The sequence below is a fragment of the Cucurbita pepo genome, chromosome LG18 (genome assembly GCF_002806865.2).
Source record: "Cucurbita pepo subsp. pepo cultivar mu-cu-16 chromosome LG18, ASM280686v2, whole genome shotgun sequence".
Taxonomy (NCBI): domain Eukaryota; kingdom Viridiplantae; phylum Streptophyta; class Magnoliopsida; order Cucurbitales; family Cucurbitaceae; genus Cucurbita; species Cucurbita pepo.
Window position 1 is genome coordinate 134,639 of NC_036655.1, and position 18,970 is coordinate 153,608.

Genomic DNA, 18,970 nt, shown 5'->3' on the forward strand with positions numbered 1-18,970 from the left:
TTTTTTTCTAAAATCTGATAAAGGTCTCCCTGAAGAATGTATTGCCAATACAGCAGTAGTTATTGAGGGATTGCCAAACAGAGAGCGCAAAATTTTCAGTATGTCATTTTTTTTTCCTTTTGCAGGTCGTGGCACAAACAATTAGGTCGTGCTTGGATGAGCTGCCTGGTTCTACTAGAACACAAATAGGTTTTGCGACTTTTGACAGCACAATACATTTTTATAATATGAAGGTAGAAAATATCGGTTCCTATTGTATATTATACCCCAATTTTGATATTAAATGCTAAAAGTTCCATTTCTTTCGCAGTCGACTTTGACTCAGCCACAAATGATGGTGGTTTCCGATCTGGACGACGTATTTGTACCTTTGCCAGATGATCTCCTTGTCAACTTATCTGAATCAAGAACTGTGGTTGAGTCATTCCTAGATAGCTTGCCATCTATGTTTCAGGACAATGTGAATGTTGAATCTGCCTTCGGCCCGGCCCTTAAAGGAGCATTTATGGTTATGGTGTGTTATTTACACTTTTTAAATCAGTCACCACTGTCATATTTGTATTTCTAGTACTATTATGTGATCATTGTTATTTCCTTGTCATTCATCTGTAATTATAATATAAACATGTATATAATATTGTAAATTCATCCGTAATCAAAGTTATCTATAATAAAGAGTTTATATGACCATCGGTTTATCTATTCATTCACCCTCTTTGCAGAGCCAACTGGGGGGGAAGCTGTTAATTTTTCAAAACACACTTCCATCTCTTGGTGTTGGCCGCTTGAAGTTGCGTGGGGATGATCTTCGTGTTTATGGAACAGACAAAGAACACTTACTAAGACTGCCAGAGGATCCATTCTACAAACAAATGGCTGCTGAATTTACCAAGTTCCAAATTGGGGTCAATGTCTATGCATTTAGTGACAAGTATACAGATATTGCTTCCTTGGGTATGCCTCAGTTTATCATCCCTTATTTATTTATTTTGGAAAACCTTTCATTCCAAAGGTCTAACGAGCAAGGGACAAGAAGTCCCTTCATATCATCTATGGTGAATGTATTTGTGGTGACATGATTGAATCTGCTTCTTAAGAATTTACTGGGAGCTGTCCTTACAAATCTTTTTTTCCCCTTACAAACACATTTGACTGGGGCCTGCTATGATTGTTGGTGTTTTTTTTTAATCACTTCAGCATGCTTTGAACATTTTAAAATTATATATATATATATAATTTTAGTTTCTTGGGTCTAACTTTGAAGATCATTGTGGTCACTTGTTTTCAGTTGGGAGGATCTGATTAACTTATGGAGCTTTTTATATTGCCATGTTTCGTCTGTGAACAGTGAGGCTTAATGATTATTTGTTTCTTAAGCAAATAATTTTTACACAATAATCCTGGGGCATTCAAATTTATTATTTTAGTCAGCTTCTTGGGGAAACTGAAATTTTATGTCTACTTTTTATGTTTGCTGTCTCTCATTTAGGTTACAACTTAATGTTTGTTATTTCCTTCTTCATTTCTTTAATTACAAATTTACTGATTATTGATATAGTTCTGATGGCTCTAATGACAATCCACACAGTCCCTATCTTTATCTTTTTTATTACATGACGTGCAAGTGTTGCTTCTGGGGCTTTCAGAATTTATTTATTTATTTTTATCTCTCTTGTATTAGGGACTCTGGCGAAATACACTGGAGGTCAGGTGTATTATTATCCAGGCTTCCAATCTTCCAATCATGGAGAAAAGTTGAGACACGAGCTAGCAAGGGATTTGACTAGAGAAACTGCCTGGGAAGCTGTGATGCGTATAAGATGCGGAAAAGGTGATCTTTTCCTTTTAAATTGGTTCTCATGGAATGCTCGTCTTCTTCTTCACTCACATGTCAACACTTCTCTCATTATTTTTGTTTGTTCTTCTAGGAATCCGCTTTACATCGTTTCACGGAAATTTTATGTTAAGAAGCACCGATTTATTGGCACTTCCATCTGTAGATTGTGATAAAGCGTTTGCAATGCAAATTTCTTATGAAGAGACCTTACTCACAACTCAGACAGTGTACTTCCAAGTTGCGTTGCTGTATCCTTTGAGTAAAATGTTCCGGATAACACCCATCTTATGTCTATTAATTCTCCTAATAGTTGCCATCAATACCATCAGCTGTTTATGAAGTAGGTTTTCAATGTTAGGTTTTAAATTTTCTGAATCAGTTATATTCATGCCTTTTGTCATAGAGTTCAGTAACTGTAACCCAGGTTTGCATATTTGAGAATGAGTATCAGCCAGATTTCAGAGTTTCTCTCTAGTTTTGTGTATAAGAATTTCTCTTTTGATCTGTAGAGTACAGTCATTGTTTCTTGATAGATAGAAATACACAATCTGTATCCAATCATAATCAGCTTTCTTTCTTTTTAGGAATGCTATGTCATAATTTATGAATGTTGATTATTCAATTTACAGGGTACTGAGTAACCTTTTTTAGGCATACAAATAAATTCATATGTTACACTTTACTTCTGAAAAGTTACCTTAATAATATCAAATTTTCAATTGGTAATGAATAGTTGCACATTGTTCTTGATCGAAACCAGTAACCACATGAAGATTGTAAGTGCATGAAACTGTTGTTTTCCTCATGAGATTGCTTGTTTCTTCTTACCTTGCACATGCATTTTCTTTGGTCTTGATTTGGTTGAGTTCAATGATGTCTCTGAGATTGGTGCCTAGGGAAGGCTTGCAAAGTTAAAATTGACTTATTTTCTCCTATTTTAAGGGTTCTACCAATAAGTTTGTTCTTTGACGATGTAAAGATATACTGCTTCTTGTGGAGAGAGGCGTATTAGAGTGCATACAGCAGCAGCACCTGTGGTTACAGATCTGGGTGAGATGTACCGCCAGGCTGATGTTGGTGCCATTTTTTCCTTGTTTAGTAGGCTAGGTATGTTAAGCACAAACTTCTTTGCATGCCCATGTGAGATTTTGATAGTCTCAATTGTTGAAATTACCCTCTGTTCACTTTATTAATCTCTCATTCTAAATTCTAACTGAAACAACTTGCAGCAATTGAGAAAACACTGTCCCATAAGCTGGATGATGCTCGCACTTCAGTTCAACAACGAATCGTTAAAGCTTTGAGAGAGTACCGTAACCTCTATGCTGTACAGCATCGCTTGGGAGGCAGAATGATATACCCAGAGTCTCTTAAGTTTTTGCCTTTATATGGATTAGCATTGTGCAAATCAATACCTCTTCGAGGGGGTTATGCTGATGCTGTGCTTGATGAGCGATGTGCATTAGGCCTCGCAATGATGATTCTTCCTGTTAAAAACCTATTGAAGCTTTTATACCCCTCATTAATTCGACTTGATGAGTATCTATTGAAGGTCCGTTTCAGTTATACAAAAAAGTTATATATTCTCACTCAGTGATTTTTCAGATTCTATGAAATTTATTCTACTTTAACTTGCAGGCATCTCCCGCTCAGACTATAAACCTTAATAGCATAGAGAAAAGGTTGCCACTGACTGCTGATAGCTTAGATTCCAGAGGCCTGTACTTGTATGACGACGGGTTTCGCTTTATTGTTTGGTTTGGTAGAGTGCTTTCACCTGATGTGTCTATGAATTTACTTGGCGCAGACTTTGCAGCAGAATTATCTAAGGTATCTAGTTTTAAAAATTAGAGGAAAGAGGATTTGAATCAGAAGAAGTTGGCTTAGGATAACTCATGTTTTCTTCTTTGTATTTACTTTTCAAAACTAGAAGAAGCCTGAAATAGGCTTTATATAANTTAAAAATTAGAGGAAAGAGGATTTGAATCAGAAGTTGGCTTAGGATAACTCATGTTTTCTTCTTCGTATTTACTTTTCAAAACTAGAAGAAGCCTGAAATAGGCTTTATATAATCTTTTTTTAGCAATAATGTTTTTGGCCTGAATTGAAGTCCTAATTACGATTTAGGCGTGCTNGAGCAATAATATTTTTGGCCTGAATTGAAGTCCTAATTACGATTTAGGCGTGCTATATATGATAGGTTTCTTCTTTACAATTTTTAATATTGTCATGTTTGGAAAGGAATTTCTTATATGTTTCTGTGCAATTATTCCTGTTGAACTGAGAATTATTCTGCCCCTTCTATTTTCTTTATGTTCAATTAATTAACTTAATTGTAAATTGCCTCTCTGGTGTTGGTAATGTTTTTTTTTTTTTTGAAAATCTAGGTCATCCTTCGTGATCATGATAATGTAATGTCAAGAAAACTATTTGAGACGCTCCAGAAACTTAGAGAAAGTGATGCTTCATACTATCAGCTATCTCATCNTTTTTTTGTTGAAAATCTAGGTCATCCTTCGTGATCATGATAATGTAATGTCAAGAAAACTATTTGAGACGCTCCAGAAACTTAGAGAAAGTGATGCTTCATACTATCAGCTATCTCATCTTGTTAGACAAGGTGAACAACCTAGAGAAGGCTTCCTCCTCCTAGCAAACCTTGTTGAGGACCAAGTGGGTGGCACGAATAGTTATGTTGATTGGCTTCTACAATTACATCGGCAAGTTCAGCAAAATGCTTAGTACAAGGTGAGGACTGTCTTGCCCCTTGTTGGAGTTGAGTTATGAATCTGTTTCTTTTAGTGAAAGACATGTCTATATAATTTTTTTTTAAAACCTCATTTTCCCTTGGTTTTATCTAATGATTGTGTATTTTTCTTCTTAAGCATGGTCTGGTGAATAATTATTTTAGATGCAAAATAGTATCATGTTTCACAAATGATAAACATTTGCACCTCATGATCAATAAGAGCTATGTGAATAATAATGGGCTTAGAGGGAATTGGTTCAAGCATGATGTTCACCTGCCTATAATTTCTTGACAACCAAACGTAGTAGGGTCAGATAATAGTCCATGACAATTATTAAGGTGTCTGCAAGCTTGCCTGGAAACTCATACATATAAAAAAGATAAAAACTGCTGCACAGAAAATTTACCAAGAAGATGACCATCGTGCTTAAATTTAATTGGTTTTGGATTTGTTTGTTGCTCTAAATTGCAAAATCCAGTTTAAAAGGTTAATTATATAAGCTTCTCCAGTTGGGAAAATGAAGAGGATAATAATGGAGGAGTGTTCGGAGGAAGTACTCCAGTGGGAAGCAACTTTTTTTTTTTTTTTTCCAGTATTTCCACTGGAAGTACTCCAGTGGAAATTATAATTTATTTATGAAATGGAAATTAAAGTGCTGGCTGCAGGGATGCCTCAAAGATTCAAACTAGGAGTTACAAGAGACCTCTCCAGTCGGCTACAATATTAACAAAAGTAATTAGAGAGACGAAGTGAAAATCCTGAAGGAGGAAAATCCCCAAATTATTTCTTCATTATGTCCAACTAAATATCCAAAAATGACACACAAATAATGTTCCTTTTGGCCTGAATTCNATTTCTTTATTATGTCCAACTAAATCTCCAAAAATGACACACAAATAATGTTCCTTTTGGCCTGAATTCCGAAATGGCACCCTATGAAAAGCTTACGTAGGACAGTTTATACGCTTCCAAGAAAAGTTCCTTAATTACAAAAAATTATAAAATGTTCATAGAACTCAAGCGTGAAAGGCCAGGCCAGATAATGAGGTTTGCTGACTCTCCAGGTCCTGGTGACACAAATACCAATTGGGAGAAATACAATTCTCCCACTTTTGTCCTAGAACAAGATACATGCAGATAAACCCCCTAGGCACACAGGGACCAATGAAAAACTTTGCAGTTCTGGTGTGAGACCAAAAATGCCACCCTGTGAGAAGCATATGACCGCTGTTGATGTGGCCAGAAAAAAGTTTTGTTTACTATTAATTATTATTTACCTTCTTATAAACGGAACAAACTTTTCACTCATTGTAAAGTACAAGTGTGCCAGGAAAAGCTCTTTGATAATTAGAATTTCTGAATTGTTTATGCAAGTTAATGGTTAAAAGATCCAGTCCCAAAAAAAAAAAAAAAAAAAAAAAAAAAAAAAAAAAAAAAAAAAAAAAAAAAANCGCAGCATACCAACTGGGAGAAAAAAAAGATAATTTCCGCAATTTTGTCTTCAAATAAGATATATGTAGATAGTCCGTGAGGTACACAGGGACCAAAAAAAGGTCTTTGGTTTGATTCTTGGTGTATTCTCTCCTTAATCTCGTATACTACAAAAGTTAGGGGTCTCTTGGGCAGGAACAAATGGAGCTTAGGTAAGGAGGTCCTTTCTATGGAGAGCCCGTGCATTGTTATTTTCGTGGAAGCCAGGTGAGGAAGTTATTATCGAGAGCTAGTGGAGAGTCTTTGGGCAAGGAAGAAGGTGGAATGGGCTGATCTGGAGTTGGTGAAGCTTCGAGGGGGATTCATATTCTTTGGGATGGAAGTTTGGCAAATTTGTTGGATGTTGTTAAAGGTGTTTTTTTTTTGTGTCAGGCCTTTAAGTTCTCGAGGGATGTGATGGGCTAAGTGTCCGAGGTGTGTTTGAGCCTCCTAGATCTCCAGGGATAGGCAAATTTTCTGGGATGAGTTGGGAGGGTTTGTTTGGCTAGTGTGGCTCTTGTTAGTGTTTGGCAAGGGATTTTAATGTTATTTGGCCCCCTTAGAAAAAAGTCTCTAGTGATAGGGAGGCAAGATCCATGTGGCTGGGTGTTTGAGGTGTATGAGCCTCCTAGATCTCTGGGAGTCGGCAAGTTTTCTGGGATGAGTTGGTAGGGTGTTTTGGCCACTGTGTCTCCTGTTGGTGTTTGGCGAGAGATTTTAACGTTATTAGGCCTCTCAGGAAAAAGGCGTCTGGTTGTAGATAGACAAAATCCATGAGGCAATTTTACAGTTTCATTGAGGAGTGTTATCTCGTTGGCTCACCTCTTGAATGACATATATGTACCTGGTCACATGGTGTGGCTTGTAGTAGAATTGTTGGATGGGTGCCTTCTTGATTGTGAAACCGACCTTGGGGCCTAGAATTAGTGTTAGGTCACTTGTTTTGATTCTGTCTTTCCAAAGTGGGCCTTTTTCTCCTTTAGGGTAAAAATATGTGGCTGGTCCATTTGTCACTTTAAGTTCTCCCTTCCTAGTGGCCAGTGGAGTTTCTGGAGAGGTGGAAAGGTTTCCATTTTATGGGTAAGCTTTGGGCAAGGGTTCAAATCTTGGAATTGCGATCATTGGGGATTTAAAGATTATGAAGCAAGAGGTGTTGGGTAGGCCTAAGGCCCTGGATAGCATTGAGGAGGAAGTTTATATAAAGAGGCACTTCAGGAGGCACATTTCTCTCTAAAAGTGAGTTTGAGGAGTTGGATAGGAGGGCGGCTTGAGCTGAAGACAGAAGACCAAAGTGAAATGGGCCTGGAGACTGCAATGTTTCTTATTTTCATAGGGTAGCAAGGGAAAGAAGTAAATGTTTCACTTCTCAGCTGGAGAACGATGGTGGGGAGATGTTGCATGGGGATAAAGAGATTGGGGAGGAGGTTTTTTTTCCCTTCTCTCTCTACACTCTCGTAGCTATTCCTCAACCCTTTGGGGAAGATTTGGATTGGAGCCCTATTCTATTTTTCACAACAAAGTTGGCTTTCCCCTTCTTCCTGGGTGAAACAAGAAGTTTGTCTTTGGTTTTGATAGGTATAAGGCCCTTGGTCTCAACAGCTTTCTAAGGCTTTTTTTTTCCTGCTCGTCTTAAGGACGATCTTTGGAAGTTATTATTGAGTTCTATGATAGAGGGGTTTTGGATAATTTTTTGAATAGAACTTCCTTTTGTGGGGTGGATAGGAACTTCTAATCGATCAGGAACTTCAATAACCAACAAGTCTAACCATTGAACCAACAACTAACTAACAAGAGGAAACTACCAAAGGATAACCATTTAGTCTGTTCCAGTCTTACCCTATCTACTTTTTGTCAATGTTTGGGATCCTTGGTTCAACCACTAAGATATTTGAGAAGCTTATGAAGGATTTCTTATTGGGGGTGGGGAGGGGAGGGGGTTGAGGAAGGGAAATTGTCTCATCGGGTGAGGTGGGAGGTGGTGAAGGATTCCGTGGATCTCTGGGGATTGGACTTAGGAAACTTAAGGGCCCAAAACAAGGCATTTCTGGCTAAATGGTCGTGTCATTCTCTCTTGAGTCCAACACCTTATGGTATAAGATCATTGCAAGCAATATTATATTGCCCTTTTGATTGATCATGGGTGAGGCTATCAACACTTCCAGAATCTCGTGGAAGAGCTCCCTTTCTTTTTCTCAACTCGTTCTCTGTTGAACAGGTGGTGGGAGAGATATCCATTTTTGGAGGATAAGTGGTTGAGATATAGCTCCTATGAGGTTTCATTCGATGGTAGTTGTCCCTTTTCATTGGGGAGCTCTTTTTCTCTTTCGTTGGAGTTCTGACATCATTTATCTGATTAGGAAAACGACGGATTTTGTGGGCCTTTTTGTCTTNAGATTTTGTGGGCCTTTTTGTCCTCAAGGAGGAGTTATGTTTCAATTTTGACAGAAGGGATGTTCCGTATTCGAGTTCATCTGAGGGTTTTTCTTACTGATCTTACTCTTGGTGTTTGGTNGGATTTTGTGGGCCTTTTTGTCTTCAAGAGGAGTTATGTTTCGTATTCGAGTTCATCTGAGGGTTTTTCTTACTGATCTTACTCTTGGTGTTTGGTAAATATCTCTTTTGTGAATGGTTCTGTCTGAGAGATGAAAATGTCCAAGTAGGTTAAACCTTTTTGTTTGTTTTGTGGCAGTTCATTTNCCAAGTAGGTTAAACCTTTTTGGTTGTTTTGTGGCAGTTCATTTGTGGAAGAGTGAAACGTTGGATCAAATTTAAGTTGCTTAACTTGATAGGGCTAATTTGTCATATCGTCGACATTAGGGGAACAAATCAAACCAGAAAAATCGAGTCGACCGACTTCAGTCGATTGGTTTTATGAGTTATGCGGTCGGTGGGTGGTTGGTGTGCCCAATTAAGGCTCAAACTAACGGACCGATTGACACTAACGGACCGATTGACTGCCCAATTAAATTTTAATATGTTTTTAACTTTGCCCCTCTCCTTCCTATGGTTGGCGGCAACTTTTCTCTTCTCTGAAGTGCCACCAACCAGCACAGTCACAGCCCAACGGACCAACTTCCCTTTTCTCCCTTAGGCTGTTCTTGTTTCTCTTTGGAATCTAATTTTCTTGATGTTTTTATATAAAAATAAAGAAATCATCAATACCAAGAAACGAGTTTCCCAGTTAAGCCATTGTAAAGCCTTGTGATTCACCGTGGAAGTTACCAGTATCGAACCTTGACACTCTTGACACTCCTATGACCTCCCTTACGTCGAGAACTCTATTTAAACTTAGATTCCACCTTAGCATCCTTAAAATTCCACAAGAGATGAGAATTGCCCATGAGCCAACTTGTCACGTGAATCCCATATATGCTATTGGTCACCATATGCCATCAGAAAGTAGGTTCATTCAGAAGTCTCAAAACCAGTAGCCAGCAGCATAAACAATTAAAGCCTACACCTTTCCCATGGGTATTTCACTGTCCTAAAAGTTCTCTTCTTATAGCATTGAGCATATGATCTCAACTGTGAAGTAAACTTATCTGCTTTTTAAAGTTGGAATACGAGGAATGATTCCCTTTTTATTTCTTTTATTATTATTACTACTTATTCTTGTTCTTTTTTGTTTTCGTAAATGTCCTTCACCAGGCCAAGGTAGAGTTGAGCTATCAAGGCAATTGCTGTTTTAAAGTGTTGGTGTTACAAACATATAGTTCTATTATGGCATATCCACTTATTGCAATTTATTTTTACTGTTCTGGGCCTTGGTGGCTGAAAATTTCAGATGACTTAGCTCAATTTTCTTATCAACATGGAATCATAGTTATCGATTGTGTTCGTTTTTGAAGTTCATGTATTGGGATGACGGATGATGAAACAATTTTTTACGTGACCAATGAAAGCCATATGGTTTCTTTCTTTTAATGCAGTTCTTAAATTTAGCAGGATAGAGTTTGGCATAAGAAGCACGTTGTCTCGAAAAACAATGGAAGATTTTACTGGACGCCATGACACGAATTTAGCTTCAACGACGGGCTCCAGGAAGCAACGGCTGCTTCATAAATTTGTTGCCAGATAGATTATCTCTGTCTTTTAACAATAATTTTTGCCCTTGTTGAGAGGTTGTCACTGTTATAGGGATATATACATAAGATGTTATTTTATTTTTCTTAATATATTGTGTTGTCTATATGTCACCCCTAGATTTGGGTAGAATTGTTGCAAGAACATTGGCCATTTATATGGATTTTGTTTGGTTATTCAACTTTGATTTTGGCATTGTTTTTCTTGAGGTGGGTGGTTGTTTGATGGAAGCTTTGTAATTTTACAACTTGATCTAGAAATTATATATTGTTGTTCATTCTTTTTAGCCACATTTTAATGTATGATCTCAATTGTTTTAGGCATCTTTCCTCTTGTCTTGCGTTGTCTCGACCCCTGTGTTGTTGCTCTCTCGAATGGACACTTGGAGTGCACTGAGAGAGACCCGATGAGGATTGTAGGACAGTCTGTGGGGGCCTTTACACAACAGGTATTGTAAAGGTGTCGTCGGGTAGTTCTTTTGAAGGTAAGGTCAAGACAACCCCCAAATGGGTGCGCTTAAAGTCTTGTCAGCCCTCTAGTGGAAGCATAACTCACTCTACTTTCGCTTGGTGAAGGCAATTGTTGCTTTAAATGATTGGTGTTACAAAAATATTGTTTTATTATTGCAATTTATGTTTACTGTTTAAGACCTCGGTGGGTGAAAATTTTAGATGACCTAGCTCAGTGTCACAATCGCACTTTAATGGCAGCGGACGTGCGATTGTGTGGCACTCACTACCTAGCAACAAATGATTTAAGCCTATTTGTTCTTGCGTCGCCTACGGCCAAACGACGTATGTTCGAGCCTCTGGCCTCGATTCAAGAAGAAAGTTTTAGAAGACGAGGTAGAGAGATTTCGAAAGAGAGTTTAGAAAGCAAGATTTGAGAAATTGGAAATGGTGTTACATGGGAGTCATAGCAAAAAGGCAACAACGATGACTTACTGCATATAACTATCGGGTAGGAAGAAGTTGACAACTNGTCTTTTAACAATAATTTTTGCCCTTGTTGAGAGGTTGTCACTGTTATAGGGAATATATACATAAGATGTTATTTTATTTTTCTTAATATATTGTGTTGTCTATATGTCACCCCTAGATTTGGGTAGAATTGTTGCAAGAACATTGGCCATTTATATGGATTTTGTTTGGTTATTCCACTTTGATTTTGGCATTGTTTTTCTTGAGGTGGGTGGTTTTTTGAAGGAAGCCTTGTAATTTTACAACTTGATCTAGAAATTATATATTGTTGTTCATTCTTTTTAGCCACATTTTAATGTATGATCTCAATTGTTTTAGGCATCTTTCCTCTTGTCTTGCGTTGTCTCGACTCCTGTGTCGTTGCTCTCTTGAATGGACACTTGGAGTGCACTGAGAGAGGCTCGATGAGGATCGTAGGACAGTTTGTGGGGGCCTTTACACAATAGGTATTGTAAAGGTGTCGTCGGGTAGTTCTTTTGAGGGTAAGGTCAAGACAACTCCCAAATGGGTGCGCTTAAAGTCTTGTCCGCCCTTGTCATTCCTCCAATGGAAGGTCAATCCAAAGGAGATAATAGAGAAAGACATAACTCACTCTACTTTCGCTTGGTGAAGGCCATTGCTGCTTTAAATGATTGGTGTTACAAAAATATTGTTTTATTATTGCAATTTATGTTTACTGTTTAAGATCTTGGTGGGTGAAAATTTTAGATGACCTAGCTCAGTGTCACAATCGCACTTTAATGGCAGCGGACGTGCGATTGTGCGGCACTCACTACCTAGCAACTAATGATTTAAGTCTATTTGTTTTTGCGTTGCCTACGGCTAAACGACGTATGTTCGAGCTTGTGGCCTTGATTTAAGAAGAAAGTTTTAGAAGACAGGGTAGAGAGATTTCGAAAGAGAGTTTAGAAAGCAAGATTTGAGAAATTGGAAATGGTGTTATATGGGAATCATAGCAAAAAGGCAACAACGACGACTTACTGCATATAACTATCGGGTAGGAAGAAGTTGACAACTAGTCATATCCCCTATAATAAATTTTGAGGCATTTTAGCCCTTGCAGGTGTAGACACGATTTTGGTGAATGGTCATGCACCCTCATACTAACCGAATATGGAATGGTAAAAACCTATCGAGGATGAAAGCATGTAAAAGGGGTTTGTAATGGGCATGCAACCATGGACAACACATCCTGGACAAGCAAGATCGAGATATCCGTCATGCGGCCATTGACAACACGCCTTGGACATGCATGACCGTGACATCCTCCCCCACTCAATTGGTTGACGTCCCTATCAATCGACTCGAACAAGTAAGACTAGAACATTTGTCATGCGACCATAAGCAACATGCTTTGGACAAGCATGATCATGACACCCAGCTCAATTTTCTAATCAGTGTTGGTTTATGAAGTTCACGTATTGGGATGATGGATGATGAAACAATTTTGGAGTGATTTTCTTGCTCCAGGAAAAATGTCCAATCATTGTTACGTGACTAATGATAGACGGTTATATATATATATATATATNAAGACAACTCCCAAATGGGTGCGCTTAAAGTCTTGTCCGCCCTTGTCATTCCTCCAATGGAAGGTCAATCCAAAGGAGATAATAGAGAAAGACATAACTCACTCTACTTTCGCTTGGTGAAGGCCATTGCTGCTTTAAATGATTGGTGTTACAAAAATATTGTTTTATTATTGCAATTTATGTTTACTGTTTAAGATCTTGGTGGGTGAAAATTTTAGATGACCTAGCTCAGTGTCACAATCGCACTTTAATGGCAGCGGACGTGCGATTGTGCGGCACTCACTACCTAGCAACTAATGATTTAAGTCTATTTGTTTTTGCGTTGCCTACGGCTAAACGACGTATGTTCGAGCTTGTGGCCTTGATTTAAGAAGAAAGTTTTAGAAGACAGGGTAGAGAGATTTCGAAAGAGAGTTTAGAAAGCAAGATTTGAGAAATTGGAAATGGTGTTATATGGGAATCATAGCAAAAAGGCAACAACGACGACTTACTGCATATAACTATCGGGTAGGAAGAAGTTGACAACTAGTCATATCCCCTATAATAAATTTTGAGGCATTTTAGCCCTTGCAGGTGTAGACACGATTTTGGTGAATGGTCATGCACCCTCATACTAACCGAATATGGAATGGTAAAAACCTATCGAGGATGAAAGCATGTAAAAGGGGTTTGTAATGGGCATGCAACCATGGACAACACATCGTGGACAAGCAAGATCGGGATATCCGTCATGCGGCCATTGACAACACGCCTTGGACATGCATAACCGTGACATCCTCCCCCACTCAATTGGTTGACGTCCCTATCAATCGACTCGAACAAGTAAGACTAGAACATTTGTCATGCGACCATAAGCAACATGCTTTGGACAAGCATGATCATGACACTCAGCTCAATTTTCTAATCAGTGTTGGTTTATGAAGTTCACATATTGGGATGATGGATGATGGATGATGAAACAATTTCGGAGTGATTTTCTTGCTCCAAGAAAAATGTCCAATCATTGTTACGTGACTAATGATAGACAGTTATATATATATCACTTAGATAGCTCTCTCGTATACATGCTTGAGTATGTGTGTTGTTGTGCAATCCTAACAACTGGTATCAGAGCTAGGCGGGATTCACCCCTATCTGTGGAGATGGAAAACTTCCACATTTTGAAGTCCATTTTGAAGTGGTAGGGAGTAAGTAGGNCGGCACTCACTACCTAGCAACTAATGATTTAAGTCTATTTGTTTTTGCGTTGCCTACGGCTAAACGACGTATGTTCGAGCTTGTGGCCTTGATTTAAGAAGAAAGTTTTAGAAGACAGGGTAGAGAGATTTCGAAAGAGAGTTTAGAAAGCAAGATTTGAGAAATTGGAAATGGTGTTATATGGGAATCATAGCAAAAAGGCAACAACGACGACTTACTGCATATAACTATCGGGTAGGAAGAAGTTGACAACTAGTCATATCCCCTATAATAAATTTTGAGGCATTTTAGCCCTTGCAGGTGTAGACACGATTTTGGTGAATGGTCATGCACCCTCATACTAACCGAATATGGAATGGTAAAAACCTATCGAGGATGAAAGCATGTAAAAGGGGTTTGTAATGGGCATGCAACCATGGACAACACATCGTGGACAAGCAAGATCGGGATATCCGTCATGCGGCCATTGACAACACGCCTTGGACATGCATAACCGTGACATCCTCCCCCACTCAATTGGTTGACGTCCCTATCAATCGACTCGAACAAGTAAGACTAGAACATTTGTCATGCGACCATAAGCAACATGCTTTGGACAAGCATGATCATGACACTCAGCTCAATTTTCTAATCAGTGTTGGTTTATGAAGTTCACATATTGGGATGATGGATGATGGATGATGAAACAATTTCGGAGTGATTTTCTTGCTCCAAGAAAAATGTCCAATCATTGTTACGTGACTAATGATAGACAGTTATATATATATCACTTAGATAGCTCTCTCGTATACATGCTTGAGTATGTGTGTTGTTGTGCAATCCTAACAACTGGTATCAGAGCTAGGCGGGATTCACTACTATCTGTGGAGATGGAAAACTTAAAGATCGGAATTAAGAAGTTTGATGGATTCGATTTCGGTTTCTAGAAGATGAAGATGAAAGATTATCTATACAAGAAAGATTTTCACGAACCCTTGTTACGGGTGAAACAGAATTCTTGTTAAGGCTATTCAACCACATTTTGAAGTCCATTTTGAAGTGGTAGGGAGTAAGTAGGTCAAGACCTAATCTTCACATGTCTTTGTATCTCTCCTTTGGTTTCATGCAAATGTTGGCCTTCTGCCATTCCCCACCTCTACATTACTTCTATTTCTAGACATCAATTTGCTCCTGTCTTTTCAATTTTCCATTTTTAGCCCCATGCCTTACTTTCCAAGGGACCTTTTGGCTACCTCCAAAGGATGCCTATTATTGTAATTTCATATGCCAAAATTAAAACACATCATTAGGTGTGAGACGATCGCATACGATAACTTAGGGAGCCCTATACCATACATCCTACTGCCTCGGGACGACTGCACGTTACTGTTGAGGATTATTGGGAGTGAGTCCCACAGTAGCTAATTTAGGGAATGATCATGGGTTTATAAGTGAGGAATATTATCTCCATCGGTATGAGGCCTTTTGGGGAAGCCCAAAGCAAAGCCATGAGAGTTTATGCTCAAAGTGGACAATATCATACCATTGTGGAGAGTCGTGATTCCTAACATGGTATCAGAGCTATGCCCTAAACTTAGCCATGTCAATAGAATCCTCAAATGTCGAACAAAGAATTGTGAGCCTCGAAGGTGTAGTCAAAAGTGACTAAAGTGTCGAACAAAGAGTGTACTTTGTTTGAGGGCTCCAGAGATAGGAGTCGAGCCTCGATTAAGGGAGGCTATTCGAGAGCTCCATAAGCCTCAGGGGATAGTGTACTTTGTTCGAGGGGAGAATTGTTAAGGATTATTGGGAGTGAGTCCCACGTTAGCTAATTTAGGGAATGATCATGGGTTTATAAGTGAGGAATACTAACTCCATTAGGGAATGATCATGGGTTTATAAGTGAGGAATACTATCTCCATTGGTACGAGGCCTTTTGGGGAAGCCCAAAGCAAAGTCACGAGAGGTTATGCTCAAAGTAGACAATATCATACCATTGTGGAGAGTCGTGATTTCTAACAGTTATATCATAGCAGCACGACAAACCTGTTGGGCGTTCCTGCACAAAATAGCCCTTTAACTCCGAGAACAAAGCCTATGAAATGACAAATATGCCCTTGCATATTAATTGAATCAAATAGCCTTTCTTTTTTTTCTGGGAAAAGGAGGTAAGAGGTGAAAGTAAAGGAAGGTTGAATGGTGAGAAGAAATATAATTAATTAATTAATTTCTTAATTAATAATTAAATTTGCAATAAATAAATAAATAAATAAATGAGAGGACACGTATTTGGCGCATTATAGCACATACCACAACATTGCAATAAACTAAAAACTCTCCCTTTCCTTCTCTCTCTCTCTCTCTCTCTCTCTCTCCTAACGAAAAATCCAAAAGGGAATACCCTGTTCTTCGCATCGCTCGCCCTACAACAAACTCTCTTTGCGGATCTCACCCTTTGATTTCCCCCCGTTTTCTCCTCCATGTCTCCAAATTTTAGATTCGATCGGTAACGAGTTTCTTCTCTTTATTATATTTTCAAATTTTTTCTTGTTTGTTTTTTTTTTTTTGTTCTTTCAATGGCTCTTCTTTACCTGGATCGTGCTGCTGTTCCTGTGTTGGATCATTTTGAGTCACTTTTCTGGATCATCCACTTGTTGATGTTTTTCTTTCTCTTATGCTTTTCTCTTCGTTTGTCGTCCTATGATTGTTGCAGCAGTTTCCGACGGGATTGATGCGTTAATTATCAAATATTGTATATATTCTATTTGATTTCCTATGACCGAGTCTTTAGCTTCGAGTTCTATTCCCCTACAGATTGTGTGTGTGTGTGTTTTTTTTTTCTCCGATTACTGTATATGTTGACCTATGCCCCTGTTTCTGCTCAGATCACATTTTGTTTCTGTGGTGGATTTCTTGAGAGGGTTCTTTTACCGTTTAGAGTTGGTTTGGATGAAAAATGGTTTGAGCCAAAACTATTTAGACGCGAGAGAATGAATAGATATGAACACCTTTTGGGTCCTTGGTTTCGTTTTCTTCAAAATGGTCAACGAATATAAAGCTAACCATTCTGTGGATTCATGTGCCCGAGTTAGCGTAGTGTTTTTCTTCTGGGTTTTATGAGTTGTGAACATCCAGGAAAGTGCAGTGGGATAAACTAAGTCTAAATCGTTTTGAAGTAAGAGTTATTCTTCCAAACCAGGGTTAAATTGTTGATGAGATCATATTAATATTTCACAGATATTGAGACGAAAGGATTGAGTAATGCGGTAGATGTTATTGGAATGAAGGTATGTGAACAAGTTGGCTTATCTGATTTCATATGAACAGGTGAATGATTAGTTTTATAAGGATCATTCACTGAAGAAAGCTCGTGGCAATTTCAAGAAATGGCTTCTATGGGTGTTGTTTCTACCTCAAGTTTGAGAGAACCAGCTGGTCATAATGCTGCTGGTGTTGATAGGTTACCCGAAGAGATGAATGACATGAAAATTAGAGATGACAAGGTATGCTTGCATCTTCTTATGCTCTTAAGCTTCATTTCTAATCGTTATCATTTACATGAATTAGTTTTCATATTCGTTCGTGGTCTTTTCCATGAGTTCTCATGTGTTGAAACAATGACATAGGAAGTGGAAGCAACTGTTGTCGATGGCAATGGGACAGAGACAGGCCATATTATTGTGACAACAATTGGTGGTCGAAATGGCTACCCAAAGCAGGTATGAAATATGCATAATATTCAATTCTTCCTTTTATCACCTTCATTTTAAGAATATCAACTGTCTGAGTGGGCTGACCAACATTATCTAGTGTGAAAGTTCTTGTAGATTGCTTGATCATCATTTATATCATATGTTGGTCATTCCTCTCTGTTTCTAAGTACTGAGATTCATTATACATTTTGTATTTATGTCTTGAACTTGAAACATAAATTGTTATGTAGTTGGCCTGGATTCGCTACCTATTATCGTTAGTCATTGTTTGTTGTGCCTTTAATGGTACTTGGTATTTCAATGCAGACAATCAGCTACATGGCAGAACGTGCTGTCGGGCATGGATCATTTGGAGTCGTGTTTCAGGTAATGTTTTCACCAGCTGATGGCAACTTTTTACCTTTTATGTTTTTAAAAAAATTACATTCAGGTTTTTTCAGATATCGGGGATGTGTACTTTGTGTATGCCTTTATCACTTTCTGTATCTTGTTTAGGCAAAGTGCTTAGAGACTGGGGAAACTGTGGCTATAAAGAAGGTTCTCCAAGACAAAAGGTACAAGAACCGTGAGCTGCAAACTATGCGGCTTCTTGATCATCCAAATGTTGTCGCGTTAAAGCATTGCTTCTTCTCAACCACCGAAAAGGATGAACTGTATCTCAACCTTGTTCTTGAGTATGTCCCGGAAACAGTTCATAGGGTGATAAAGCACTACAACAAGTTGAATCAAAGGATGCCACTGATCTATGTAAAACTTTACATGTACCAGGTATTGTTCTTCTGGATATCTTTTCAATAAATGTAATGTTGGCCAGTTAGTTAATGATGTTGAAAGTCTACATCATGCGGAATAAAAGTGGTGTTACCCATTAGCGGTGCAGCGTACATTGGTTAAGTTTTATATCTCTCTCTAAATAATATTCTCACAGATCTTCAGAGCATTGTCATATATCCACCGCTGTATTGGGGTGTGCCACCGGGACATTAAACCTCAAAACCTTTTGGTAAGCTGAGAAAAGCAAGAGTTATGGTTCTTCATTATTTGCTCCTGTTACCTATGTACCTAATTTGTTTTTTCTTTTTTATCCATTTATGCAGGTGAACCCACATACTCACCAGGTTAAACTATGTGATTTTGGGAGTGCAAAAGTCCTGGTATGTTCTTCTTTTTCACGAAAAAAAGATCATTGGGCTTTACTGTTGTCTGACCAAGTCGATACTATTATCTTCATTTTGGTATACAGGTGAAAGGGGAGCCAAATATATCCTACATCTGTTCAAGATACTACAGAGCTCCTGAGCTTATTTTTGGAGCTACAGAGTATACTTCAGCAATTGATATATGGTCTGCAGGTTGTGTTCTTGCTGAGCTATTGCTTGGTCAGGTAGTTGATTGCGTCTGTTTGCGATTTTGAATGTTTTTTTTTTTT

General features: G+C 38.3%; 2 protein-coding genes across 2 annotated transcripts in view; both read left to right on the forward strand.

The window, feature by feature from the left end:
* The window catches only part of LOC111779795 (protein transport protein Sec24-like At3g07100), a 14,720-nt gene extending 4,372 nt beyond the window's left edge, over nucleotides 1-10,348 (forward strand). Inside the window, exons 5-14 of the mRNA XM_023659947.1 lie at nucleotides 126-233; nucleotides 311-514; nucleotides 723-954; nucleotides 1,682-1,831; nucleotides 1,929-2,085; nucleotides 2,817-2,944; nucleotides 3,067-3,389; nucleotides 3,476-3,667; nucleotides 4,346-4,585; nucleotides 10,003-10,348. Coding sequence (XP_023515715.1) covers nucleotides 126-233; nucleotides 311-514; nucleotides 723-954; nucleotides 1,682-1,831; nucleotides 1,929-2,085; nucleotides 2,817-2,944; nucleotides 3,067-3,389; nucleotides 3,476-3,667; nucleotides 4,346-4,579 — 1,728 coding nt within the window. The 3' untranslated portion in view covers nucleotides 4,580-4,585; nucleotides 10,003-10,348. The remainder of the gene's footprint in view (nucleotides 1-125; nucleotides 234-310; nucleotides 515-722; nucleotides 955-1,681; nucleotides 1,832-1,928; nucleotides 2,086-2,816; nucleotides 2,945-3,066; nucleotides 3,390-3,475; nucleotides 3,668-4,345; nucleotides 4,586-10,002) is intronic.
* Nucleotides 10,349-16,156: 5,808 nt separating this feature from the next.
* Nucleotides 16,157-18,955, forward strand: LOC111780460 (shaggy-related protein kinase alpha-like). Its single transcript, XM_023660882.1, has 8 exons — nucleotides 16,157-16,334; nucleotides 17,156-17,331; nucleotides 17,455-17,547; nucleotides 17,848-17,907; nucleotides 18,037-18,309; nucleotides 18,470-18,544; nucleotides 18,639-18,695; nucleotides 18,785-18,955. The coding sequence occupies exons 2-8, from the start codon at nucleotides 17,215-17,217 to the stop codon at nucleotides 18,953-18,955; spliced, it is 846 nt and encodes a 281-aa protein (XP_023516650.1). The 5' UTR covers nucleotides 16,157-16,334; nucleotides 17,156-17,214.
* Nucleotides 18,956-18,970: the final 15 nt, after the last annotated feature.

Bases quoted from the DNA above. Each gene is read 5' to 3' on its own strand.
- LOC111780460 (XM_023660882.1), top strand. From the start codon at position 17,215: ATGGCTTCTATGGGTGTTGTTTCTACCTCAAGTTTGAGAGAACCAGCT. The intron at 17,332-17,454 runs GTATGCTTGCAT...ACAATGACATAG, and splicing joins TGAAAATTAGAGATGACAAG to GAAGTGGAAGCAACTGTTGT. The intron at 18,545-18,638 runs GTAAGCTGAGAA...CCATTTATGCAG, and splicing joins TTAAACCTCAAAACCTTTTG to GTGAACCCACATACTCACCA.